Source organism: Lampetra fluviatilis, chromosome 2 (assembly GCF_964198595.1).
Source record: "Lampetra fluviatilis chromosome 2, kcLamFluv1.1, whole genome shotgun sequence".
Lineage (NCBI taxonomy): Eukaryota > Metazoa > Chordata > Hyperoartia > Petromyzontiformes > Petromyzontidae > Lampetra > Lampetra fluviatilis.
In genome coordinates, this window is record NC_136276.1 from 37,035,645 (window position 1) to 37,063,261 (window position 27,617).

A 27,617-nucleotide genomic window follows, 5' to 3' on the forward strand; every position below is an offset into this window, starting at 1 on the left:
AAGTAAGTGGGTGAGCTGGTAAGTAAGCGGGTAAGCTGGTAAGTAAGTAGACGAGCTGGTAAGTAAGTGGGTGAGCTGGTAAGTAAGTGGGTGAGCTGGTAAGTAAGTAGGTGAGCTGGTAAGTAAGTGGGCGAGCTAGTAAGTAAGTGGGCAAACTATTAAGTGGGCAAGTTGGCAAGTAAGTGGGTGAGCTTGGTAAGTAATTGGGTGAGCTGGTAAGTAAGTGGGTGAGCTGGTAAGTAAGTGGGCGAACTGGCAAGTAAGTGGGTAAGCTGGTAAGTAAGCGGGCGAGCTGGCAAGTAAGTTGGTGCGCTGGTAAGTAAGTGGGTGAGCTGGTAAGTAAGTGGGTAAGCTGGTAAGTAAGTGGGTGAGCTGGTAAGTAAGTGGGTGAGCTGGTAAGTGGGTTAGTTGGTAAGTAAGTGGGGGAGCTGGCAAGTAAGTTGGTGAGCTGGTAAGTGAGTGGGTGAGCTGGTAAGTAAGTGGGTAAGCTGGTAAGTAAGTGGGCGAGCTGGTAAGTAAGTGGGTGAGCTATTAAGTAAGTTGGTCGAGCTGGCAAGTAAATGGGCGAGCTGGCAAGTAAGTGGTTGAGCTGGTAAGTAAGTGGGTGAGCTGGTAAGTAAGTGGGTGAGCTGGTAAGTGGGTGAGCTGGTAAGTAAGTGGGCGAACTATTAAGTAAGTGGGTGAGCTGGTAAGTAAGTGAGCGAGCTGGTAAGTAAGTGGGCGAGCTATTAAGTAAGTGGGCGAGCTGGCAAGTAAGTGGGCGAGATGGCAAGTAAGTGGGCGAGCTGGCAAGTAAGTGGGTGAGCTGGCAAGTAAGTGGGTGAGCTGGTAAGTAAGTGGGCGAACTGGCAAGTAAGTGGGTAAGCTGGTAAGTAAGCGGGCGAGCTGGCAAGTAAGTTGGTGAGCTGGTAAGTAAGTGGGTGAGCTGGTAAGTAAGTGGGTAAGCTGGTAAGTAAGTGGGTGAGCTGGTAAGTAAGTGGGTGAGCTGGTAAGTGGGTTAGTTGGTAAGTAAGTGGGGGAGCTGGCAAGTAAGTTGGTGAGCTGGTAAGTAAGTGGGTGAACTGGTAAGTAAGTGGGTAAGCTGGTAAGTAAGTGGGCGAGCTGGTAAGTAAGTGGGTGAGCTATTAAGTAAGTTGGTCGAGCTGGCAAGTAAATGGGCGAGCTGGCAAGTAAGTGGTTGAGCTGGTAAGTAAGTGGGTGAGCTGGTAAGTAAGTGGGTGAGCTGGTAAGTAAGTGGGTGAGCTGGTAAGTAAGTGGGCGAACTATTAAGTAAGTGGGTGAGCTGGTAAGTAAGTGAGCGAGCTGGTAAGTAAGTGGGCGAGCTATTAAATAAGTGGGCGAGCTGGCAAGTAAGTGGGCGAGATGGCAAGTAAGTGGGCGAGCTGGCAAGTAAGTGGGTGAGCTGGCAAGTAAGTGGGTGAGCTGGTAAGTAAGTGGGCGAGCGGGTAAGTAAGTGGGTGAGCTGGCAAGTAAGTGGGTGAGCTGGCAAGTAAGTGGCTGAGCTGGTAAGTAAGTGGACGAGCTGGTAAGTAAGTGGGTGAGCTGGTAAGTAAGTGGATGAGCTGGTAAGTAAGTGGACGAGCTGGTAAGTAAGTGGGTGAGCTGGTAATTAAGTGGATGAGCTGGTAAGTAAGTGGACGAGCTGGTAAGTAAGTGGACGAGCTGGCAAGTAAGTGGACGAGCTGGCAAGTAAGTGGACGAGCTGGCAAGTAAGTGGACGAGCTGGCAAGTAAGTGGACGAGCTGGCAAGTAAGTGGACGAGCTGGCAAGTAAGTGGACGAGCTGGCAAGTAAGTGGACGAGCTGGCAATTAAGTGGACGAGCTGGCAAGTAAGTGGACGAGCTGGCAAGTAAGTGGACGAGCTGGCAAGTAAGTGGACGAGCTGGCAAGTAAGTGGACGAGCTGGTAAGTAAGTGGACGAGCTGGTAAGTAAGTGGACGAGCTGGCAAGTAAGTGGACGAGCTGGCAAGTAAGTGGACGAGCTGGCAAGTAAGTGGACGAGCTGGCAAGTAAGTGGACGAGCTGGCAAGTAAGTGGACGAGCTGGCAAGTAAGTGGGCGAGCTGGCAATTAAGTGGGCGAGCTGGCAAGTAAGTGGACGAGCTGGCAAGTAAGTGGACGAGCTGGCAAGTAAGTGGACGAGCTGGCAAGTAAGTGGACGAGCTGGCAAGTAAGTGGGCGAGCTGGCAAGTAAGTGGGCGAGCTGGCAAGCAAGTGGGCGAGCTGGCAAGCAAGTGGGCGAGCTGGCAAGTAAGTGGGCGAGCTGGCAAGTAAGTGGGCGAGCTGGCAAGTAAGTGGGCGAGCTGGCAAGTAAGTGGGCGAGCTGGCAAGTAAGTGGGCGAGCTGGCAAGTAAGTGGGCGAGCTGGCAAGTAAGTGGGCGAGCTGGCAAGTAAGTGGGTGAGCTGGTAAGTAAGTGGGCGAGCGGGTAAGTAAGTGGGTGAGCTGGCAAGTAAGTGGGTGAGCTGGCAAGTAAGTGGCTGAGCTGGTAAGTAAGTGGATGAGCTGGTAAGTAAGTGGACGAGCTGGTAAGTAAGTGGGTGAGCTGGTAATTAAGTGGATGAGCTGGTAAGTAAGTGGACGAGCTGGTAAGTAAGTGGACGAGCTGGTAAGTAAGTGGACGAGCTGGCAAGTAAGTGGACGAGCTGGCAAGTAAGTGGACGAGCTGGCAAGTAAGTGGACGAGCTGGCAAGTAAGTGGGCGAGCTGGCAATTAAGTGGACGAGCTGGCAAGTAAGTGGACGAGCTGGCAAGTAAGTGGACGAGCTGGCAAGTAAGTGGACGAGCTGGCAAGTAAGTGGACGAGCTGGTAAGTAAGTGGACGAGCTGGTAAGTAAGTGGACGAGCTGGCAAGTAAGTGGACGAGCTGGCAAGTAAGTGGACGAGCTGGCAAGTAAGTGGACGAGCTGGCAAGTAAGTGGACGAGCTGGCAAGTAAGTGGGCGAGCTGGCAATTAAGTGGGCGAGCTGGCAAGTAAGTGGACGAGCTGGCAAGTAAGTGGACGAGCTGGCAAGTAAGTGGACGAGCTGGCAAGTAAGTGGACGAGCTGGCAAGTAAGTGGACGAGCTGGCAAGTAAGTGGGCGAGCTGGCAAGTAAGTGGGCGAGCTGGCAAGCAAGTGGGCGAGCTGGCAAGCAAGTGGGCGAGCTGGCAAGTAAGTGGGGGAGCTGGCAAGTAAGTGGGCGAGCTGGCAAGTAAGTGGGCGAGCTGGCAAGTAAGTGGGCGAGCTGGCAAGTAAGTGGGCGAGCTGGCAAGTAAGTGGGCGAGCTGGCAAGTAAGTGGGCGAGCTGGCAAGTAAGTGGGCGAGCTGGCAAGTAAGTGGGCGAGCTGGCAAGTAAGTGGGCGAGCTGGCAAGTAAGTGGGCGAGCTGGCAAGTAAGTGGGCGAGCTGGCAAGTAAGTGGGCGAGCTGGCAAGTAAGTGGGCGAGCTGGCAAGTAAGTGGGCGAGCTGGCAAGTAAGTGGGCGAGCTGGCAAGTAAGTGGGCGAGCTGGCAAGTAAGTGGGCGAGCTGGCAAGTAAGTGGGCGAGCTGGCAAGTAAGTGGGCGAGCTGGCAAGTAAGTGGGCGAGCTGGCAAGTAAGTGGGCGAGCTGGCAAGTAAGTGGGCGAGCTGGCAAGTAAGTGGGCGAGCTGGCAAGTAAGTGGGCGAGCTGGCAAGTAAGTGGGCGAGCTGGCAAGTAAGTGGGCGAGCTGGCAAGTAAGTGGGCGAGCTGGCAAGTAAGTGGGCGAGCTGGCAAGTAAGTGGGCGAGCTGGCAAGTAAGTGGGCGAGCTGGCAAGTAAGTGGGCGAGCTGGCAAGTAAGTGGGCGAGCTGACAAGTAAGTGGGCGAGCTGGCAAGTAAGTGGGCGAGCTGGCAAGTAAGTGGGCGAGCTGGCAAGTAAGTGGGCGAGCTGGCAAGTAAGTGGGCGAGCTGGCAAGTAAGTGGGCGAGCTGGCAAGTAAGTGGGCGAGCTGGCAAGTAAGTGGGCGAGCTGGCAAGTGGATAAGCTGGTGCGTGTGTCCTTGGATGTATGATGCGACGTCAAAATTCCCAAATTAGAATAAGGTACACTCTTCTACTACATTGACTATTTCCTGTTATCTATGCTGGGCTCGCCTACTATATTGTAGGATGCAACATTTCTCCTCCTTTCTTACTGTCTAGCCTTGGACATTGGAACTGCCAGCCATTCTCTTTCCCGAAGTTTCTCAAGTACAACATGCACATCAAGTGAAACAACTACCTATAGAGTACCAGACTAAGCTAAAGCACCTTTATGATTCTTATGGATAAATTTAATTCCTGAATAGCAGCAGTTATCAAGAGATGCTGCTTTAGCAATAAAATAATGCTGTTGAGAACACACCAGCAATGGATTTGACCCAATTAACAAGTAATGTTTTCACATTTTGTGAAAGCACTGTTACTTTAATCCCCATGTGAACAGATATACCAGTGGGATTTTAAAACATAGGCGATGGTTTTGGATATCACTTGAGCGAATATTTCTCTGTGCAGCTTTAAGAGCGGGCAATGTTGTTAGAGATTTGTTTACGCGAGGTCACCGTTGCAATGATGTTTAATGTGTCTCCATGGGTTCATTTAATATTCTGGTTAAATAGAGGAGACTGACCCACAATCTGAAAGCTGCGAGTCCATATCCTAGCCAGGTGTTGACAGCCTATCATTCCTCTAGAGATAATAAAAATATGTCCCACTTTGCAGAGTGTCAGCAGCGCTTATCCCATGGATATGTAGTGTTGTAAATAACAGATGAATAAACTCCTTAAGGCACACACTGGTTTATTGTATTTCTTTCGACACAGTCCCTATACACACGGAGGGATATACGGTTCCCTCACCCGTAGCCTAGGGAGGTACAGCCTCCTAACTGGCGGGAGCTATTCCCAGTCTACCCGCTACCCTAGCGTCCTCCGGCTGGGACCTAGGGGAGGATTGCTTGACCCACCGCTGGCTCAGTGGGTCCCCTGACCACTGGTCGCGCAGAGCCTTAGCTCTTAGAAGAGCTGGAAGGCTTGGTCCAGGGTCCTAGCGTCTTCAGCCGGGCTTCTATCTTCGTGTGAGGAGAACTGGCGCGTGCTCCCCGCACTCACCCTTTTATACCCGTTTGTAACGGTCTTTATCCAATCCCACGCTCCCTCGTGGAACCCTCTGATTGGTTCTTCACAATCCGTCGTTTCGATCCTCTTTTACCTCATCTGACCCCTGGCCGTTGGTCTGGCGGGAATCTGTGTTTACGATCCGCTCTCACCTCTCCCTGACCCCGGCCGTTGGTCCCAGAGTCGTAACTCTGCATTGCCCCTCTGATACATAGTGGCCCCGTAGGTTACCGAATAGAGTGTGTCTAGCACCTCTACAGATATACTGGCGACTGTCATGCCACTCGAATTTTCACCACTAGTTTAGGGCTTTAGATGGAGTTAGGATCACCTCATGGATTGAGCAGTGAGGCACATTAATTTTGTTGAAACATCTCGGTGGCGAGGTATTATCTCCCTCACTTGGTATGAAGGAGGTTGTGGGTTCGATTCCAACCTTGATGCCTGCTGTACATTTGGAGTTTCGAATGTTTTTCTTTCTGCATTTAGAAATATGCGTTATATTATTTGCCTGCTATACATTTCCACGTAATAAGCCACTTTGTTGAGTTATAATTTGTCACCAGGTCGATTCTGAAAAATAGCTAGTGGGCCTTACCTAGTGAAACTAAACTAGTAATCATCTAAATAGAGGAGGTAAGTGTTGCCTTGTCAGGGTTGTTTGTCACTTGTGTTCCCCACACCACGTCTCCGCATGTTCCTGCAGGCGCTGGGCACGGAGCGCCCGCAGGGTGTGTCAGTGTTCGCTGTGCTGCTGCATGCGCACTTAGCGGGGCGCGAGCTGCTCGTGCGACACTGGCGCGGTGACCGTGAGCTATCGCTGTTGGCGCGAGACTCGGAGTATGACTTCAACTTCCAGGAGCTGCATATGCTGCCCAGCGAGAGGCTCCTCTTGCCGGTACCCAGACCCCCGACACACCACGTGGTCCCCAGGCTGAGGGCATGGCTGCGGAATCACGCAGGAAGATTTTAACGATATATCCAGGAAAGCTCCGCTGAGTCTCAAGGTTCTTCTTCAAGAATAACTCTATAATTGGAAAGATAGCCACTCTTCAGAAATATAGAGTTCTTCCCTTCTCATTTCATTGTTACCAAGTATGGCCCAATTTATATCTGTCAATTCTCTCTCAAATTTAACAAGGTTTAATTCACGAGACTGAGTCCATGTGTTGTGCGTAGTTGTAGTCAAATCTAGAAGGTGTCCTGTTCGTACCCAGTGATTCTTTGCACCCCCTGCTCCATCACCTATCCAGCTGATATCCTACATTGGAAAATTTGGGCAATTTCATTCACATGTGTTTTGTGGGTGGAAGGATACCAGTGTACTCAATGAAAACGCACACACATGAGGGGGTAGTAATAAAAGCTGCATATTTCGATTCAAGACTCTATTTTCTGTAATTGGTATTTCTGTCATCTTGCAGCAACAGTTGCTTTGGGAGTGTTGTCTATTTTCCTCTCCATGGCACCTAACCAACTAATATAGTCGTGAACTTACTGAGGATGGTCTCATAACAAATATAACTCCATAACCCGAATCTTTAGTGCAACCGCGAGTGTAAAAACACAAGCTCAACAAAATCTGTTTAAAGTAGCATGTGTCTCCCTGTTTTCCTCCACACCCTTCAACACTCGATGCAACACTTGACACGAAATTTAAACCCTCTTTTACATTACGCATCATGACACGTAGCAGCGGACGTTTTCCACAAGAGTGACGCAAAAAAGTCTTAACCCATTTAAGCTTTTGTGGATAAATATAAATGTAATCAATAGCCATGATAATTAACAGCTCTGCCAAAGCTCTCCTGCTGGGTGAAGGACTACCCATGCTGAGTTGATCACTAGGGTTTTTTGACAATTCTTGTGAGCTAACATTTCACCTGCACCCCTCTCCTGCTATGTTTCCCAGGGAGATCACCTGACCACGGAGTGCGTGTACAATACGGAGGGGCGAGTGAACATGACGTGGGTAAGATGGCCGCACCTCACCACTGCCTTACAGGAGGACGTCGCAAACGGCCAGCACAACAATATACACTCTTAGGGGCTTCGACTGCACAGGATGTGCACAGGGAACACAAGCACATGCGTGTTTGGTGCTTGTGATTGACACCCAAGCTAGGCATACAATGATTATGCAATGTAATTGCTATGTTTACAATAAATTCATCAAATAGATTATTTAGCATTCAAAATAATGTATTTGCATGTGATTAATTATTGTAATACCAGTAGCTACCAGAGGCACCACATTCACCACAACTCAAATTGTGACAATTAATTGGTGGGTCAGCCGTAAAGCAAGCAGCTCGAATTTGGAAGGTTGGGAACTCAAACCCTCGTTGGAGGTTGTATCAGCCCATCACCCCCCTATGTCAATAAAATTTCTACCATTTGGTGGGGATGTCAACAGTGGTCGTCCTATGGATAACGTTCCTCTAACATAGGAATGTGTAATTTCAACCACTGACTTAGGGCTGTAAACAGGAATTGTGCACTACTAGGAATTGTGCACTACTTCAATGCTCATTTGTAACACACATGCTCGTGTTATCATTATTATGAGTGAATTCCACTGGTACACATAATGTTACATAAAAAAAATCTATGTTGAAAGTACTTCATTGCCATTTTCCCTCCAGAATATACAGATGAGAGCATTGACATTGCTCAGCTGTATGATAGATTCGATAGCAGATGGTTTAATATTTAGGAGTTTGTAGTATACATTAACAAACCAAGTGAAATGTTGTGAAACAAGTGATGCCTACGTAGATAAATAAATAACTCGTATTTGTTATTGTTAATAAAAGGTAATTCTATGATAACAAGGTTACATTAATAACATATTAATGTACTATTTGCTTGCTAAGTAACTCAGTAGTAGAGTGAGCAGCTCACAATTGGGAGGTTGCAAGTTCAAATTCTGGTCGGGGTTAACTCCCATCATCCCTCCAGGTCAGTAACTTAGCTACCACATTTTAGTGGAAGTGAACAGTGGTTGTCCTGTGAATCGACCCGTCCCTCTTTATAGCAGTGTAGAAATGGGTAATTTCATCATTATATGTGAATATGGCCAAACAAGTGAGGTTTGTCAGATTTCTTGAATGAATGTGGTTACGCGATATTGGGATGTTTTAAAATTCCATTCCTCCATGGTGTGTGTGTGTGAATGTGTTCTTGTGCGTCGCAGGGTGGTCAAAGCACGCATAACGAGATGTGCCTCGCATATGTGCTCTACTACCCACGCGTCAACCTATCCCGCTGCCAGAGCCTGCCCGAAATCAATGGGCAGCTGGCATTCATTGGCGTCACTGATATCTACAAGCCAGTCACGTGAGTGTCTTCTCTGCACTGTGTATATTCCCCCATGTCTATCAACCCTCTCTGATAATAACACCAGTGAAAAAGCTGCCCCCCTTCTAAAGGGCTATTTCCAATGTCATTATCATCATCATTCTCAGAAGACAAAAACAAATCTTACAGGACTGGTGAAGTATAACTATGGAGCCATAATAACAAACCATGTTTAACTTTGCCATCATGTCACATCTATTCTAGAAATGCCTCCCTCAGTCCATGCACCTTTTTAAATCAGCATTGACCTCAAGAAAATAAGTTTTCTGAAATCATGAAAACATTATTAAAACATTCCATCCTTGAACTTATTTTGTGCCATACATAGCCAACCTTGATAATCGGAGGTTCGGGGAAGGACAACAACTTAAACACTTTGGAGGTAGCTGCACGATTATTGTATGCATGACTTATTAATTAAACTGCCAGAGAGTTTCCAAAGAGTGCAGAATCATGTGGCCCCTTATGCAGATATCCAAAGCACCAAGTACTATGTACGTAGTCGAGCAACCAGCCTATAGACTAATGGAATTGTGTGATACAAGTAGTGACGTTGCTGTTCTCTGTCATGCCACCACTTGGGGATCTCACATAGGAAAGGCAAGGTAGTGACTGCTTTGTCTGCACTCTCTAAATGGTTTGCTCTTGGCTACCATTGTACCAAACACAATGCACTGTGGGCACCTGTTCTGCTGCCCACAATTCAGGACATGGCCGTTCCTCATCAAGGATCCCATGCAGTACCGCAATTTGACATTCACGGAGGCCATGGACCGCTTCCGCTGGGGCCGCCGCCAGCGCCGCCACTTCAACCAGCTCGTGCTGAGACTGCCCGTTAACATCCGATGCTCCAAATATGAGCTGGAGGAGTGGTCGGTGAGTAGCTCTCTCTGCCTCACTGAGGCCCACGTCCGCCCAGTCCTGTCCACCCAAACTCCTTGTCTGTCCAGCCAATCCCTTGTCTGCCCAAACCCCGTGTCTGTCTGCCCAAACCCCGTGTCTGTCTGACCAATCCCGTGTCTGTCTGACCAATCCCGTGTCTGTCTGACCAATCCCGTGTCTGCCCAAACCCGTGTCTGCCCAAACCCCGTGTCTGTCTGACCAATCTCGTGTCCACCCGAACGTTCTGTCTGTCCGCCCGAATGTCGTTTCTGTCCAGTCAGTCCCGTGTCCGCCTGAACCCCATAATCACGCAACCCTTGCATCCACCCAATTCTTATGCCAAACCAAATTTTGTGTCGGGTTCTCAAGAGGAGCTAGTTGGTGACCAATAACTGCACAAAACATTACATTTGGTTTATTAATTCAGCATATTCCAGCTCTGAGATATAATATTTCGGTTTTACATAAAATGCATAAATAATTTTGTGATGTCATCTTCAGGGATGTTTCTTTAACATAATGCAGTCCACTGCAATCTATGTGTAAGCAAATGTTAATGGAATCTACTGGAATCCGCAAACTCACTATCACTCATCTCCATATGTTCCTCCTGTACAGGTGCAAGGCATGGTCACAAACCCTGAGGTGCAGGTGCCCTGGACTTCGCTGAACACCAGCATCGTGTGCCCCACAGGCGTTCCTGTCTCGGGTCACCACAGGGGTCCCAGGGTGCAGGGGGAGGGTCTGGCTCAGGGGGCACAAAGGAAAGCATCCACGGCCATCGTGGTCATTGCACTTCTCGTACTTATTGGTTCGCTAAGTACATAGAAGCGATCGCTGGAATCACATCTTCCATTGCCACCACTCTGCTTTTTCATACTCTGCAGATTCACGACACGCTACTGTAATCACAGTCATTGACATCAATGGAAGATGCAGTAAATCGAGTTCTTATCTTGTACATATTAACTTTCGTTACGTGTTCAAAGCTGTGTGACATGAGTTTGCAGGCACGCCACTTTAATGTTAAAGCGATGTCTTAATTCGTGAGAAGAAAGACCTGAAAGCGATGTTAGATACCCCGCAATATTGCTATCTGGTAATGGATTGGATGTTACAGCCAAACTGCAGTGACATGCCGGAAAGTCATTTTCTTACTCTTAGTTCTTTCGGTAAAGTCACGTAGGTAAAAAATGAAATTAAAATTAATAAAAATAAAACAATAAAAATCACGACGTTTCGGAGGCAACACAAGTCTCCGTCATCAGGTGGGACCGTCACAGCCAGATTTGCTGCATCAAGTGAGGGAGGGATTCAAGATGTAAGCTCTTAAGTACCAGTTAAGGGGGAGGGAGGGGAGGGGCTTATCAGAAAGTGGTAGCCAATGAATGGAACGTATCGGGAGGGGGGGGGGCGGGGCTAACAGAGGGACGGGGTACTCGTGGTCGTGGTCAACGACGTGTTTGTGCGCAAGTCACTGTGGATGTACATAATAGAAAAGGAACGAAAATGGTTACGTTTATACCAGTGTTGGATGACAATAAAGAGAGTACTGTTAAACGTTAGGGATGTAAACACTCGGTAAAGTAAAATAGTGCCTGTCAGATAAGATGGTCCAAAAATGTGTAATTAAATCTTTTTTGCATGGTTGATAACATCTTTCCAATGATTACTAAGTTTGTACCCATCATCACGGTTGAAATTATGTCTGTGTTTGTATATCTGAATGGCTTCGTGTACAAACCTTTGATGGTAGCCAGAGGGTTTGCTGAGCACCTTAGTCTCGGAGAAAACAATCTCATGAGAGCCCACCGCGTTGTAGCAATGATCGGCAACGGCGGAAGACTCAATTTTGCCGTGTTTCAAATCTGACTTGTGCTCGCGGACACGATCAGAGACATGACGTTTCGGTTCCCCAATGTAACAGTCACCACAGCTGCAACTCAGTTTATAGACTCCAGGGTATTGCAAGACAGGGATGACATCCTTCACAGATGGAATTAGATCACGGATTTTATGTACTGTACTGAATCAGACTTGGATCTTATGTTTGTTTAGAATTTTGGAGATCTTTTTGGTCACGCCTGCTATGTATGGTAATGTGACAGTTTTGATCGGCGTTTCAAGTGGCTGTTTCTGTATGGTGGGAGAAACAGCTTGGTGGATGTTGCGTTCAGAGTATCCGTTCATCCTGAGGGCCCGATGTGCATGTCTCTATTCACTGGCCAGGTGGTGTTGGTCAGAAATGCCATGAGCTCTGTGGTATAGCGTTTTGATGAGATAATTATTTTGAGATGGGTGGTGGGAATCCGGTTTCAAGTAGGAATCTGTGTGGGTGGATTACCTGTAGACAGAATGTCCCAAGGATCCGTCAGGTCTCCTCTCAAACAGAATATCTAAGAATGGTAGTTTGCCATCTTTCTCCACTTCCATGGTGAATCTGATGGATGGATGTCTGGAATTGATGTGGTCCAAGAAGTGGTTCAATGCTGGGAGGCCATGTGGCCAAATGACGAAAGTGTCATCCACATACCTCTTCCACAGGGAAGGACGCAGGGTGGATGTCTGGATGGCGTCTGATTCAAACTTTTCCATGAACATGTTGGCTATCACTGGTGACAAGGGGGAGCCCATAGGGGTACCCTCATTCTGTTTGTAGAAGGTGCCATTCCAGGTAAAATAAGTGTTGGTGAGGCAATGCCTAACCAGTGCAGGTACATCCGAATTCAATCCATGTTGGACCAAGTCCTCAATTATTGTTCGGGTGTCAGGCACTGGAACTTTGATAAACAGAGATACTACATCAAAACTGACGAGGATATCATCAGGAGATAGTACCATGTCCTTGACCAAAAAGACTAGTTGGGTTGAGTTGAGTACTGCCGAAGAGGTCTTGCCTGTGAATGGAAGTAGAGTATCTGATAGAAAACAGGCTAGTTTGTAGGTAGGGGAGTTAATCGTTGACACGATGGGTTGTAGCGGGGTGCCTTTATGGATCATGGGAAGACCATAGAGTCTTGGAGGTCTAGCAGCCGAGGGTTTTAGAGAGGGACGTTTAGTTGGTTTGATTAGGGAAGTCGAACTAGTGATGATCCTGTTGGTTTTTGTCGTTAGGCTGTTAGTAGGATCGCTTTTAATTTTGGAGTAACTACCATCATTAAGTAGGTCCAGGATTTTGTTGTTGTATGATTCTTTATCCATGATGACCGTGGCATTGCCCTTGTCTGCCGAGAGGATGACTATATCATCTCTCTTTTTTAAGTTCGCGAGTTCAGAGCGTTCGTTTTTGCTAATGTTACTAGTGGGTTTCTTAGCATTCTTAAGAATCATGGCTATTTCAGCTCTTGCTACATCCGCATGGATGTATCCTATGCCTCTGAGGGCAACATCAACCTGAGAAATGACATCCTCTACTGGTATATATTTAGGGGTGACAGCGAAATTTAGTCCTTTGGCCAGTACCGTTTTCAGATTGTCAGAAATTGGTATGTTACTCTGATTAATAACAGTCTTGTTGACATCCAGCTTTGTGATTTGTGGCTCTGATTTCTTCTTAGATAGGAGGTTGAATTTAGAAATCAGGTTGGCTTTGCATTTGGTTGACAGTGAGTCAGCATAAGCAGAAGTCATGTTGTCAACGTGGTTCCAATCAGAAGGGGACATTTTTTGTGTCAACATTAAATGTGTTTGTAAGAGAGTCTTGTCTAAATTATCGAGTTCAACTCGGAGTAACCTTATTTTCTCCGAGATTAGTGATAGGCTAGCTTTAAGTAAAATCTGTTTAGAGTTCGGTGAGGACACAGCAGCAGATGTGAGTGTGAAAGCGATGGGTATTACCTTGTTATCGCGGCATCTCTTGAGGAAGGCCAGCGTCTTGAGAAGCTGTGACTTCTTGTCTCGTCTGTTAAAAATTCTAACAGACAGGTGAAATTCCTCCCCGTAGAGGGTATTAATTCTAGATTTGAAGCTTTCTTGACTGCAAGGATTCATACTCTCAGTTCTTTCGGTAAAATCACGTAGGTAAAAAATTAAATTAAAATTAATAAAAATAAAACCATAAAAATCACGACGTTTCGGAGGCAACACAAGTCTCCGTCATCAGGTGGGACCGTCACAGCCAGATTTGCTGCATCAAGTGAGGGAGGGATTCAAGGTGTAAGCTCTTAAGTACCAGTTAAGGGGGGAGGGAGGGGAGGGGCTTATCAGAAAGTGGTAGCTAATGAATGGAACGTATCGGGAGGGGGGGAGGCGGGGCTAACAGAGGGACGGGGTACTCGTGGTCAACGACGTGTTGGTGCGCAAGTCACTGTGGATGTACATAATATAAAAGGAACGAAAATGGCTATGTTTATACCAGTGTTGGCTGACAATAAAGAGAGTACTGTTAAACGTTAGGGATGTAAATACTCGGTAAAGTAAAATAGTGCCTGTCAGATAAGATGGTCCAAAAATGTGTAATTAAATCTTTTTTGCATGGTTGATAACATCTTTCCAATGATTACTAAGTTTGTACCCATCATCACGGTTGAAATTATGTCTGTGTTTGTATATCTGAATGGCTTCGTGTACAAACCTTTGATGGTAGCCAGAGGGTTTACCGAGTGTTAACATCCCCAGCGTTTAACAGTACTCTTCTTTTTCGTATTTAATTAATTTACCCACCCAGCAGCATAACAAAAGGCGGCTTAATCGTATTTAATTAATTTACCCATCCAGCAGCATAACAAAAGGCGGCTTAATCCTAGCTGGCTTATCTACATATGCCATCTATATTACAAAGGCGTAGTTCCAGCAGCAGTATATAAGGTCGTACCTCTTGTGACTTCTCTTCACTTGATACAGATGTTTTGCTGTGACAGTTTCACCTGAAAACGGAAGCTTGTGTTGCCTCCGAAACGTCGTGATTTTATTGTTTTTATTTTTTTAAAATTTTAATTTCATTTTTTACCTACGTGACTTTACCGAAAGAACTAAGAGTGAATCCTTGCAGTCACGAAAGCTTCAAATCTAGAACCTTCACGGCTTCATTGCATCCAACCGCGCTTGGGACTAACGCCAGGACGCCGCAGCAGCAGCGACTCACAACTACGGGGAATGTGCGGGGTGACGCCTGACAGCGGCAACTGCTGGCGTACTGTGTTGGCCTACACTGCACATGTCCACCACATAGCAGACGTAACCACGAATTGAATGCTTGTGGTACTGCACTTGTCCACCAGAGGGCACACGTAACACGTCAAGCGCCGGTAAAATTAACCCGTAAAAACAAAGTTTTTCACTATAAATCCTTTATATGCGTGGCATCGGTTTTATTTTATTATTCATTTCTGTTTTTCTTGAGTAAGAGTTTCATTTTTATCACATTGGTATTTTAAATTAAATGTGAATTTTTTTTTTCCTAAAAAGTGTAAAATTTTGGGGAAAAAAATTCACAAAAAGAAATTGTCACGCACAACGAGTCTGTGTGCAAAATATCAGCTCGATTGGATCACGGGAAGTGGGTTAAAAACGACCGAAAGATTTGCACGGTCGTAAGCGCGCAAGCAAGCAAACAAGTTAACTTAATATAAAGGATTTTAAAAAATTAACCCGTAAAAACAAAGTTTTTCACTATAAATCCTTTATATGCGTGTTCAATGGGCCACAACCCAGCCCACATTGGTCTTTGAAACGGGCGGCTAGAGTCCTCTCGTCCTCTGGCTTGAGATGGCTGCCACCTATGGGTCAGATGATTGCCTGCCACCATTAAGCAATTGGTAATTAAATATAAAAAACATTTACCTAAAAAGTGTAACATTTTGGAATTTTTTTTCACGAAAAGAAATTGCACAACGAGTCTGTGTGCAAAATTTCAGCTCGATTGGATCACGGGAAGTGGGTTAAAAAAACGACCAAAAGATTTGCACGGTCGTAAGCGCGCAAGCAAGCAAGTGAACTTAATATAAAGGATTTAAAAAAAAACGAATCTCGACGGCCGATTTGCACCGCAATTCTTCATTTATTCACGGATTTTCAAGTAACAAACTACTGCATTGACATCCCAAGCTGTCTCAAACGTTTACACCATTGAATATTTGGTGAACATCGGTGCTGAAATAGTGAAACGCACTGCATTCCCAAACAGTGCTCTTCAAATCGGCAACAATCACACCCATCATTGACTTCAATGCAAAATGCCGCCCCGGTTCCACAAGTCACACAAGCAAGTGGTGGATGCCCTTCGACTCTACTCGACAGAGTCGAGCCATATACGATTCAACTCATCTCGCTGAGACGCGTTTAAAGGCATATGGATTAGCGTTAGGGATTAGAGTTAGGGGTTCGGGTTAGGGGTTAGAATTAGGGGTTAGGGTTTGGGTTAGGATTAGGGGTTAGGGATACGGGTTAGGGGTTAGTGTCAGGGTTCTGGGTCATGGTTAAGGGTTAGGGTTGGGGTAGTTGGGGTTAGGACTCCTATGCCGTTTTTAGCCAAAATAAGCCCAACTTTCACTGCTTTATAATGGAAAAAAGTTAATTCCTCTATTGTATTTGGCCGCATTGTGATATGTATTAGATTAAAAGTCTAAAATTTCACGATGAAATTTTCACGTCCCACAAAAAGAAAATCGCCATACTCACCTATGCCGTTTTGGCCAACATTGGCCAAATTTTTACAGTTTTATTTTTCAATAAAAGTGCAATCCTCGGGTGTGTTAAGCCTTAGTCTCCTATATATTACATCAATAAGTGGGCAATTTCATCCATTAAATTTTCGATAATAAAATGTAAATCAGCATACTGTGCCGTTTTATAGACAAAATAAACCCAACTTTCATAGCTTTATTTTTCGACAAAAGTTCATTCCTCTATTGTATTTAGCCTTAGTATGCTATGTATTAGATTAAAAGTGGAAATTTCACCATGAAATGTTCACGTTGCAAACAGTAAATCGGCATACTAACCTATGCCGTTTTTTGCAAAAATTCAACACATTTTTACGGCTGTATTTTAAAACAAAAAGTGCATTCATCGGTTGTGTTTAACCTAAATATCCTATATATTACATTACATGTGGGACATTTTACCACGAAAATTTAAGTAAAAAAAAGCAAATCGGCATACTAACCTATGCCATTTTTTGGCAAAATTTTTGTGCTTAGTTTGTTGTCCTTTCCCCGCACCTCCAATGAGCATGGTTGGCTCTGTATGGTGTGAAAGAAGTTCAACATACACACCAATATGGACACTCGCTGAATAACCTAACCAACATGGAAACTCGCTAAATAACCTAACCCAACATGGACATTCGCTAAATAACTAAACCATCATGGACACTTGTGGTGCCACAGCAACGGAGCAACTCTGCTGGCGCCGCCATCTCCTTGCACTCCTCCACACGAGCACACTCACACCCCCACTAAACACACACAAGCACACCCCCACTGAACACACACACTCACACCCCCACTAAACACACACAAGCACACCCCCACTAAACACACACACGCACATGTCCACCACATAGCAGACGTAACCACGAATTGAATGCTTGTGGTACTGCACTTGTCCACCAGAGGGCACACGTAACACGTCAAGCGCCGGTAAAAAAAAACTAATCTCTACGGCCGATTTGCACCGCAATTCTTCATTTATTCTCGGATTTTCAAGTAACAAACTACTACATTGACATCCCAAGCTGTCCCATACGTTTACATTATTGACTATTTGGTGAACTTCGGTGCTGAAATAGTGAAACGCACTGCATTCCCAAACAGTGCTCTTCAAATCGGCAACAATCACACCCATCATTGACTTCAATGCAAAATGCCGCCCCGGTTCCACAAGTCACACAAGCAAGTGGTGGATGCCCTTCGACTCTACTCGACAGAGTCGAGCCATATACGATTCAACTCATCTCGCTGAGACGCGTTTAAAGGCATATGGATTAGCGTTAGGGATTAGAGTTAGGGGTTCGGGTTAGGGGTTAGAATTAGGGGTTAGGGTTTGGGTTTGGGTTAGGATTAGGGGTTAGGGATACGGGTTAGGGGTTAGTGTCAGAGTTCTGGGTCATGGTTAAGGGTTAGGGTTGGGGTAGTTGGGGTTAGGACTCCTATGCCGTTTTTAGCCAAAATAAGCCCAACTTTCACTGCTTTATAATGGAAAAAAGTGAATTCCTCTATTGTATTTGGCAGCATTGTGATATGTATTAGATTAAAAGTCTAAAATTTCACGATGAAATTTTCACGTCCCACAAAAAGAAAATCGCCATACTCACCTATGCCGTTTTGGCCAACATTGGCCAAATTTTTACAGTTTTATTTTTCAATAAAAGTGCAGTCCTCGGGTGTGTTTAGCCTTAGTCTCCTATATATTACATCAAAAAGTGGGCAATTTCATCCATTAAATTTTCGAGAATAAAATGTAAATCAGCATACTGTGCCGTTTTATAGACAAAATAAACCCAACTTTCACAGCTTTATTTTTCGACAAAAGTTCATTCCTCCATTGTATTTAGCCTTAGTATGCTATGTATTAGATTAAAAGTGGAAAATTTCACCATGAAATGTTCACGTTGCAAACAGTGAATCGGCATACTAACCTATGTCGTTTTTTGAAACAATTCAACACATTTTTACGGCTGTATTTTAAAACAAAAAGGGCATTCATCGGTTGTGTTTAGCCTAAATATCCTATATATTACATTAAAAGTGGGAAATTTTACCACGAAAATTTAAGTAAAAAAAAGCAAATCGGCATACTAACCTATGCCATTTTTTGGAAAAAATGTTGTGCTTAGTTTGTTGTCATTTCCCCGCACCTCCAATGAGCATGGTTGGCTCTGTATGGTGTGAAAGAAGTTCAACATACACACCAATATGGACACTCGCTAAATAACCTAACCAACATGGAAACTCGCTAAATAACCTAACCCAACATGGACATTCGCTAAATAACTGAACCATCATGGACACTTGTGGTGCCACAGCAACGGAGCAACTCTGCTGGCGCCGCCATCTCCTTGCACTCCTCCACACGAGCACACTCACACCCCCACTAAAACACACACACACCCCCACTGAACACACACACTCACACCCCCACTAAACACACACACTCACACCCCCACTAAACACACACACACACACCCCCACTAAACACACACACTCACACCCCCACTAAACACACACACACACACCCCCACTAAACACACACACTCACACCCCCACTAAACACACACAAGCACACCCCCACTAAACACACACACGCACATGTCCACCACATAGCAGACGTAACCACGAATTGAATGCTTGTGGTACTGCACTTGTCCACCAGAGGGCACACGTAACACGTCAAGCGCCGGTAAAAAAAACCATATCTCTACGGCCGATTTGCACCGAAATTCTTCATTTATTCTCGGATTTTCAAGTAACAAACTACTACATTGACATCCCAAGCTGTCCCATACGTTTACATTATTGACTATTTGGTGAACTTCGGTGCTGAAATAGTGAAACGCACTGCATTCCCAAACAGTGCTCTTCAAATCGGCAACAATCACACCCATCATTGACTTCAATGCAAAATGCCGCCCCGGTTCCACAAGTCACACAAGCAAGTGGTGGATGCCCTTCGACTCTACTCGACAGAGTCGAGCCATATACGATTCAACTCATCTCGCTGAGACGCGTTTAAAGGCATATGGATTAGCGTTAGGGATTAGAGTTAGGGGTTCGTTAGGGATTAGAGTTAAAAGGGTAAAAACCTACCATTATATTTTGCCACTGGTAAAAGAGATCTCATAGTGTAAATGTTTACCCCGAACTCTCAATACTCTGATATTGCACTGTTTTTGAGTTGTACGCCTTCTGGTGTCATCTGGCCCTACACCAATGGGGACTAGGCTCTAAAGAAAGCCGTCTCGGGTGTGGGCCAATCAACTTCAAGGACAGTGCATATTATTATCCTTATCAGAGTTTCTTCTTTTTGTTTGCTTTATTGACTACTTGTGTTGTGGTCATTGCAAACATGATGCCTTGAATAAAGGTGTCAGTTTTGTACCAGTTAAAAGGGTAAAAACCTACCATTATATTTTGCCACTGGTAAAAGAGATCTCATAGTGTAAACTATTTGTCTTTTGTCAACGTGACACTTTTTTTACTGATTGGCCGTGTCGGGTGGTGGAGGGTTACGACACATTTATAAATAACGCGATCTAAACCCAAAAATCGTTGATTATGGTGCTGTAGCGCCACCGTGTGGTCACGTGGTACCACTGCAGCGCCTGGCGCGGTGACAGCAGCAGTGGCACTGTGCGGCGTCTTCACGGCTTCATTGCAGCCAACCCGCTTGGGACTAACGCCAGGACGCAGCAGCAGCAGCGACTCACAACTGCGGGAACGCGCGGGGTGACGCCTGACAGCGGCAACTGCTGGCGAACTGTGTTGGCCTGTACTGCACATGTCCACCAAGATGGCAGACGTAACCACGAATTAAATACCAGCCAAGTTTGGTGGCGATTGCTTTCACGGTGTGGATTTGTATTTGGAACATACTTTCATTTTCATACATGGAAGTGTCGGAGATTGAATAACAAAAATACACGTTACATGGAGTTACTATTTTTTTAATATGAAGAACACAGGTGCTGAGAGAAATTAGAAAGGGGAAGAGATAATTAAGGAAGTGGCACTGTCGATGTAATGAACGAGGGCGCAGCGAGCAGTAGAGGCCAGGTGGTGAACGAGAGTCGTGACAGGCGGCTAGAGGATGATTGATGGGAAGGCGCGTGCGGAGCGAGGCGTCACGTGGGGGGAGGTTGAGGGCGGGGCGGGGATTCCCCACGCAGGGCGCCATCTCGGCTGGGCACCGCGTGGAGGACGCGTGGTTCTTGTGGCGTCGTTGAATTCGTCTTCAACTACCGATCACAGCTGCTCCATGTGGCTTAGCAGCTCCTCAAGGTGGATCACCAGCTCGACCATATGGCTTACCAGCTCGTCAAGGTGGATTCCCAGCTCCTCAAGGTGAGTTGCCAGCTCATTCAGTGGAATTTTTTTGTCAAACACAGTTACGAGGCCTGTCTTGTGTTTAGAGTTAGTAATAGCCTAGATTCGTAGACCGTCGCTTTTTTAAGTGTAACATTTAAGCTATTTAAGTGCAAAATCCTCTCATTGTTTTTCATTGTAATGAGGCGAGGAGGAGACTGTAACACGTTCCCAAGAGGGATGAAGTTTTAAATCGTGCGTCAACACGTGTTTAGATTGCGGCCTGCGTGGTGATTATCGGCAGCCTGTATGTAATTCAGGCGAGTCCGTGCTCTGAATATTGAGTTTTTGCGAGGTTTTTTCAAATATACTTCCCTACGATCGATTTCGTTTATTTTGTGTAATCTGACAGTGATTGTCAACTCCCCCCCCCCCCCCCGCAATCATTTCCCGAAATATATTTCAGAACAAACGTTAAGGTGCAAAGTTGACAATTTGTCAATACAAAAGAGGGTTGGGTTTGGGTTTGTTTAGGGTTAGCGGTTAAGGGTTAGGGTCAGGGGGGTTAGGGTTTAGGGATAGGGTTAGTATGATATATGTAGATTAAAAGTCAGACATTTCACGATGAAATGTTCAAGTAAATATTAAAATTGGTATACTAACTCATGCCGTTTTTAGCCAAAATTAGCAAAATTTTTACATCTTTATTTTTCAACAAAAGTTCATTCCTCTTTTGTATTTAGCCGTAGTATGCTATATATTACATTAAAAGTGACAAATTTAACGATTGCATTTTCACATCTCTAAAATATATCAGCATACTAACCTATGCAGTTTATTTGCTAAAATGAGCCAAATTTTCACATCTTAATTTTCCAAGAAAAAGTTAATTCCTCCTTTATGTTTAGCATTAGTATGCTATATATTACATTAAAAGTGAGACATTTCACGATTACATTTTCACGTCTCAAAAAGAAAATCAGCATACTATCTTATACAGTTTTTTTGCCAAAATGAGCCAAATTTCCATAGCTTTATTTTTTTACAAAAAGTGCATTCCTCCATTGTGTTTGCTGTAGTATGCTACGTATTACGTACAAAATTGAAAATTTCACGATAAAATTTTCACCTCAGGTATGCCAAGAACATCATCATACCTTCTTTGGCCATAAAGCAAATTGGCATACTAACCTATGCCGTTTATGGACAAAATTGTGTAAGGGTTTGGGTGAGGGTTAGGATTAGGGGTTAGGGTTAGTGGTTAGGGGTTAGGGCTAGGAGTTAGTGGTTGGGGGTTAGGGTTAAGGTAGTTAGGGTCCAGGTCGATGTTAAGGGTTAGGGTCATGGTTGGATTAGGGTTAGAGTTCAGGGTTAGGGTTAGGCATTAGGGTTAGGGTCAAGTTCAGGGGGTTAGGGTTAAGGGTTAGTATGACAACTGCAGTGCCTCGGCACGATAACAGCAGCAGTGGCACTGTGTGGTGTCTTCACGGCTTCATTGCAGCCAACCGTACTTCGGACAAACGCCAGGACGCCACATCACCAGCGACTCACAACTACGAATTGATTGCTTGTGATACTGCACTTGTCCACCAGAGGGGACACGTAACACGTCAAGCGCGGTAAAAATAATATTTAAAACAACTTTTTTTTAAACACGCTTTTATGAAATGTACGAGTAATGACAAAACTGCACGACTCCAGGAAGTGGCCCTGAAGCTTTCCAAAATGTAAGGGACCGTGGCCAATTACAGCCAATGTCAGTTGACCGTGGACAATTAGACCCAAGCCAAAACATAACATATAAAAAATATTGTTTAAAAATAAATAAAAAATTATGATAGAATATAGTATTTGTCATTAGTTTGACATAAGTATACCAAGTTTGCAGTCGATACCACATTGGGAAGTGGGTTAAAATTGAGTTACAAGATTTGAGGATACGACAACGACGACAACAACAACAGACAGAGTGAGTTAAAAGAAAGCGTGTAAAAACGAAACTATCCGGCCGATTTGCACTGAAATGCTTTATTTCTTTACGGATTTTCAAATAACAAACTACTGCATTGACATCCCAAGCTGTCCCATACATTTAGACCATTGAATATTTGGTGAACATCGGTGCTGAAATAGTGAAACGCACTGCATTCTCAAACAGTGCGCTTCAAATCGGCAACAATCACACCCATCATCGACTTCAATGCAAAATGCCGCCCCGGTTGCACAAGTCACACAAGCAAGTGGTGTGTGCCCTTCGACTCTACTCGACAGACGCGCCATATACGATTCAACTCATCTCGCTGAGATGCGTTTAAAGGCATATTTGAGGCATCTCACTTGCAACCCTAAGAAGTCCTAAATCCAAAGCAGGAGTCTCAATTCCAAATCTCGGAGTTCCGATTCTTCATGCGGGAATGTGAATACCAAGGAAGTGGTTGTGGGGCTCCCGGAAATGGAATAGGGACTCCCAAAATAATCCATATACAGTACCCTGTTAGCCTAGTTAGGGTTATGGTAAACGGTTAGGGGTCAATGAGAAGTGAATTCCTCCATTGAATTGTCTTACAATGCTGTATATACAATAAAAACTGGGCAATTTAACATGTATATTTTTTGGGTGAAAAAATCGACATAGCAGTCAAATACACTAAATGCACGTGGAGGGAAGAACATGCAAACTATGAACATACAGCAGTTGTTAGGGACGGGGTTCAACTTACGACTTCCTGTATACCAGGCAAGGTAGTTACATTCTTGCCACTCTGAATTCCTCCATTGACGTTAGTCTCACTACGTGATGGATGAAGCAAAAACTGTAAAATTAAAGGTACTACGTGTTTTTTTGCAAAAAATAGCCACATTTATAAATAACGCGATCTAAACCCAGAAACGTTGATTATGAATAACATTGGTCGCGAAAGCCTACGTGTTAAACCAAATTTTTGACTTGCAATTTTTTAATTAGAAGCTCATTCCTCCAATGCCTTTAGTCATACTATGCTATATATGAAATGAAATTTGGTGATTATACAAATACAGTGATACCTCGGTTCACGAAGTTAATTCGTGAACTGACTCTGGTCGCGAACCGAATTGGTCGTGAACCGAGGCACATTTTCCCATAGGGTTCAATGTAAATCCGATTAATCCGTTCTGACCTTTTTTGTTTGTTTTTGAAGCACATAAATATGAAACAAATTACAATACACATTAGTACTGTACAGTATAGTAATGTATAAAGAGAGAACACTAACCTTGCTTGAGATGACTTTTGGCATTGAGGAAGGCAGGTGGGAGGCGGGTGGGAGGCGGTTATTGTTTGGAGGGAGAGTCCCCCTCCATAAGGACATCAGGGGGATCTCCTTCAGGGGTTTCCTCTCTCCTTTGTCTCCTAGCTGCAGGCTCAGTTTTGCTGAAAAATCTGTCCAATGTCAATGTCTCTTCCTGCGCTGCATAACCCTCCAGGAAATGAGAGACCACATTATCATTCATGAGATTTAACACTCTGTTCGTGACAGTTATGTTGGGGTGGTGCTTTTCAAAAAAGTCATGGCACTCATTACATTTTTGCATAATGGATTTCATGGCATCACTGCTAACCTCCTCCCTTTCTTCCTCTGTTGACTTTGCCATCTTGTACTCTAAGGCCAGATCAGTCACACGAATACCACTGTCATGCTTTTCTACAATTTCCTTCTTCAGCTCAATGGTTATTTTCTTCACAACCTTGCTGTCACCTTTACTACTGCTCTGCACTTTATTTTTGCCACCATGCTTGCGCTGCACATTCTTGTCACCTGCATTTCCACTTTGCACATTGTCACTTGCATTTCCACTTGGCACATTGTCACTTGCATTTCCACTTGGCACATTGTCACTTGCATTTCCACTTTGCACATTGTCACCTGCATTGCTGTTCTTGTCACCTTCATTGCTGCTCCGCACTTTCTTCTTTCCACCATGCTTCTTGGGAGCCATATTGGGAGTCCAGTACAGTAAGCACTCAACGGGTGAACTGTACAATACAGTACAGTAAGTACAGTATTGTACAGTACAGTAGTACAGTACAGTACTGTATGTGCTAAAAAGCACACCAAAAAGCAAAAAGTCACTGAAAGTGTCTTCACAGTACTCACAGTACTTCTTTCTGTGTCTCTTCTTCTCTCCACGATCTTCCTACAGGAAGTCACGACCATGTGACAGCCTGGAAATAGCATTAAAATGGCCGCGGCTCCTGTTCGTGAACCGAAGCGGAGTTCGTGAACCGGAGCATATTTCTATGAACTTTTCTGTTCGTGAACCAAGTTGTTCGTGAACAGAAGCGTTCACTGTATATTTTTTCTCGAGAAAAAAATCGACAATTTATTTAGGGATAGGTTTAGCTTTTGGGGTTATGAAGGTGCAAAGTTGACCATTGTTCAATGCAATTTCCCATTGGAAAAAGTCTTAATTGTTGCAAAACATTTCTAAAAAGCCCTTATTTTGCTTGTCAATAGCAAAGCACTGCAACCAAAAGACACAGAGAGCCAGTTGTTATATTTCCTGATTGCAGAATATGTAGGCGACAAATTGTCCAGAGGTTTGACAAAAAACATTTCCAAAGCATTTGCAATTTCTGCGCCCCAGAATTGTACGAAAAACATACTTAAACATGCGTTGTGTCGACTGAGGCACGCACACACCCCGTTGTAGGAGGAATTGCGTTTATGAAACAATTCAATGTACACCGGCTTCTGTTGCTAAGTGTGGCTAACTTGTTCTAGGCTTTCATCTTCTTGGTTCTTTCGGTAAAGTCACGTAGAAGGGAAGTAATAAAATAATAAAAATAAAACATAATAAAATAATTCTCACGACGTTTCGGCCACAACGCAAGCAGCCGTCCTCAGGTGAAGACTAGGTCTGTCGGGGAGACGTAATAATTCTCACGACGTTTGGGCCACAACGCAAGCAGCCGTCCTCAGGTCTGTCTGTCTCCCCTCAGGTGAAGACTAGGTCTGTCTCCCCGACAGACCTAGTCTTCACCTGAGGACGGCTGCTTGCGTTGTGGCCGAAACATCGTGAGAATTATTTTATTATGTTTTATTTTTATTATTTTATTACTTCACTTCTACGTGACTTTACCGGAAGAACCAAGAAGATGAATCCCTGCAGTCACGGAAGCTTTAAATCGAAAAATTGTTCTAGGCTGCTCACTATGTTGCGTGTCTGTTCCCTCTCTTGATCCCCGAACGAGCCCCGAATCCCCCTCGCGCTCCCCCTTCATCCCTTTGCCCCGGCCCCGCCCCTTGCTGTATCAAGGACGGCACCCCCGCTTCAGGTCACGTGCCCTCGACCATGTGGATTACCAGCTCGTGTTGTGGATTACCAGCTCGTTCATGTGGATTACCAGCTCGTGCATGTGCATTACCAGCTCGTTCATGTGGATTACCAGCTCGTTCATGTGGATTACCAGCTCGTTCATATGGATTACCAGCTCGTCAAGGTGGATTCCCAGCCCCTCAAGGTGAGTTACCAGCTCATTCGGTAGAAATGTTTTTGCAAACACAAAGTTACGAGGCCTATCTTGTGTTTAGAGTTAGTGTAATAGCTAGACTCGTAGAACTTTGCTTTTGTAAGCAAAACATTTAAGCAATTTTAAGCGCAAAATCCTCAGATTGTTTTTCATTGTAATGAGGCGAGGAGGAGGCTGTAACACATCCCCAAGAGAGATGAAGTTTAAAATTGCGCGTCAACACGTGTTTAGATTGCGGCCTGTGTGGTGATTATCGGCAGCCTGCATGTAATTTAAGCGAGTCCATGCTCGTTCAATATAGATTTTTTGCGAGGTTATAAGGTGCAAAGTTGACCATTTGTCAATACATTTTCCCATAGGAAAAGTCAAACCTGAAGTAAAACATGACTAAAAAGCCTTTATTTTGCTTGTCAATAACACTGCAACCAAAAGACATTGCGTCAGTTTTTACATTTCCTGACTGCACTATTTGTAGGCTACAAATTGAATAAAAATATTTCCACCGTGAAATGAGCCCCCCAAAAGCATTTGCAATTTCTACATCCAATAATTGTACTAAAAACATAGGCAAACATAGGATAGCATTGGGGGGATTGATTTACTTTCCAAAATCCCTTTACTCAAATAAATAAAGTAGAGCAACTGAAATGATAACAATCATTGTGGCATGCAAGCCAAACATTCAATTAAATCAAGGCTATGGGTTGAGGTGGTTATATGTGCATTACAGATTAGGGTCAGGGTTAGTCACGTGTTGCCCTCTTGTGGACAAATGCACAACTACAGTAAATAGATCAATGTTTGGGTTATATCGCGTAAATATAAATTTTAAACCCACCACCACCTGACACAGCCAATTATAAAGGTTTCTGAATTTAACAAAACATGGCAATTTGTTACGAGTACAACACACCGGTGTGTTGCTGTCAATGTTGTGGGTACTCTCCAACACACCCACACGCATGGTGGCCACCACGCGGTGGCACTGCCTCCATGTGGTGGCACTGCAGTTGTATCACGTGGTGGCCACACGGTGGCGCTGCAGTTGTATCACGTGGTGGCCACACGGTGGCGCTGCAGTTGTGCTGCGTGGTGGCCACATGTGGATTGCCAGCTCGTTCATGTGGATTACCAGCTCCTCCAGGGGGATTACCAGCTCGTTCATGTGGATTACCAGCTCTTCAAGGTGGATTACCAGCTTTTCAAGGTGAATTACCAGATCATTCGGTGTAAATGTTTTTGCATAAAAAGTTACGACGCCTATCTTTGGTTTAAAGTTAGTAATAGCAAGACTCGTAGACCGTCCCTCTTTTTTAAGTGAAACTTAAGAAAAAAAATTTCATTTTAATGAGGCGAGGATTGGTTTACGGTTAGGGGATAGGGTTATGGTTTATGTTTTGGGTTTAGAGTTAGGGTTTACGGTTTGGGTTAGGTTAGGGTTGGCGGTTAGGGGTGAGGGTTTAGGTTAGGATTGGGGGTTAGGGTTGTGGGTTAGGATTTAGCGGTAGGGGTTAGAGGTTATGGGTTAGGGTTTAGGTGTTGGGGTTAGGGGTTGAGTTTAGGGTTAGGGGTTTAGGGTTGGTTGGGTTAGGGGTTAGGGTTTAGGGTTAGGGTTTTTAGGGTTATTAGGATTAGGTTTATTTGGGTTATGGTTATTAGGGTTAGGGTTATTAGGGTAAGGGTTATTAGTGTTGGGGTTAGGGGTATAGGGTTTGGGGTTAGGTTAGGGGTTAGGGAGTTGGGGTTCAGAGGTTAGGGTTAGGGTTAGGTTTAGGGGTTAGGGTTAGGGGTTAGGGTTAAGGGTTAGGGGT

The 27,617-nt window shown here is 44.8% G+C and overlaps 1 protein-coding gene across 5 annotated transcripts in view; it reads left to right on the forward strand.

Annotated features, from left to right (window-relative positions):
* The window catches only part of MOXD1 (monooxygenase DBH like 1), a 49,559-nt gene extending 38,885 nt beyond the window's left edge, over nt 1-10,674 (forward strand). For 3 of the 5 annotated variants that reach the window (XM_078876011.1, XM_078876019.1, XM_078876021.1), the window contains exons 9-13: nt 5,798-5,989; nt 7,004-7,063; nt 8,288-8,430; nt 9,159-9,327; nt 9,952-10,673. In XM_078876011.1, coding sequence (XP_078732137.1) covers nt 5,798-5,989; nt 7,004-7,063; nt 8,288-8,430; nt 9,159-9,327; nt 9,952-10,161 — 774 coding nt within the window. In that variant the 3' untranslated portion in view covers nt 10,162-10,673. Of the gene's footprint in view, nt 1-5,797; nt 5,990-7,003; nt 7,064-8,287; nt 8,431-9,158; nt 9,328-9,951 lie in introns of all 5 variants that reach the window. The other 2 variants (XM_078876015.1, XM_078876026.1) reach the window with 1 other exon arrangement.
* Nucleotides 10,675-27,617: the final 16,943 nt, after the last annotated feature.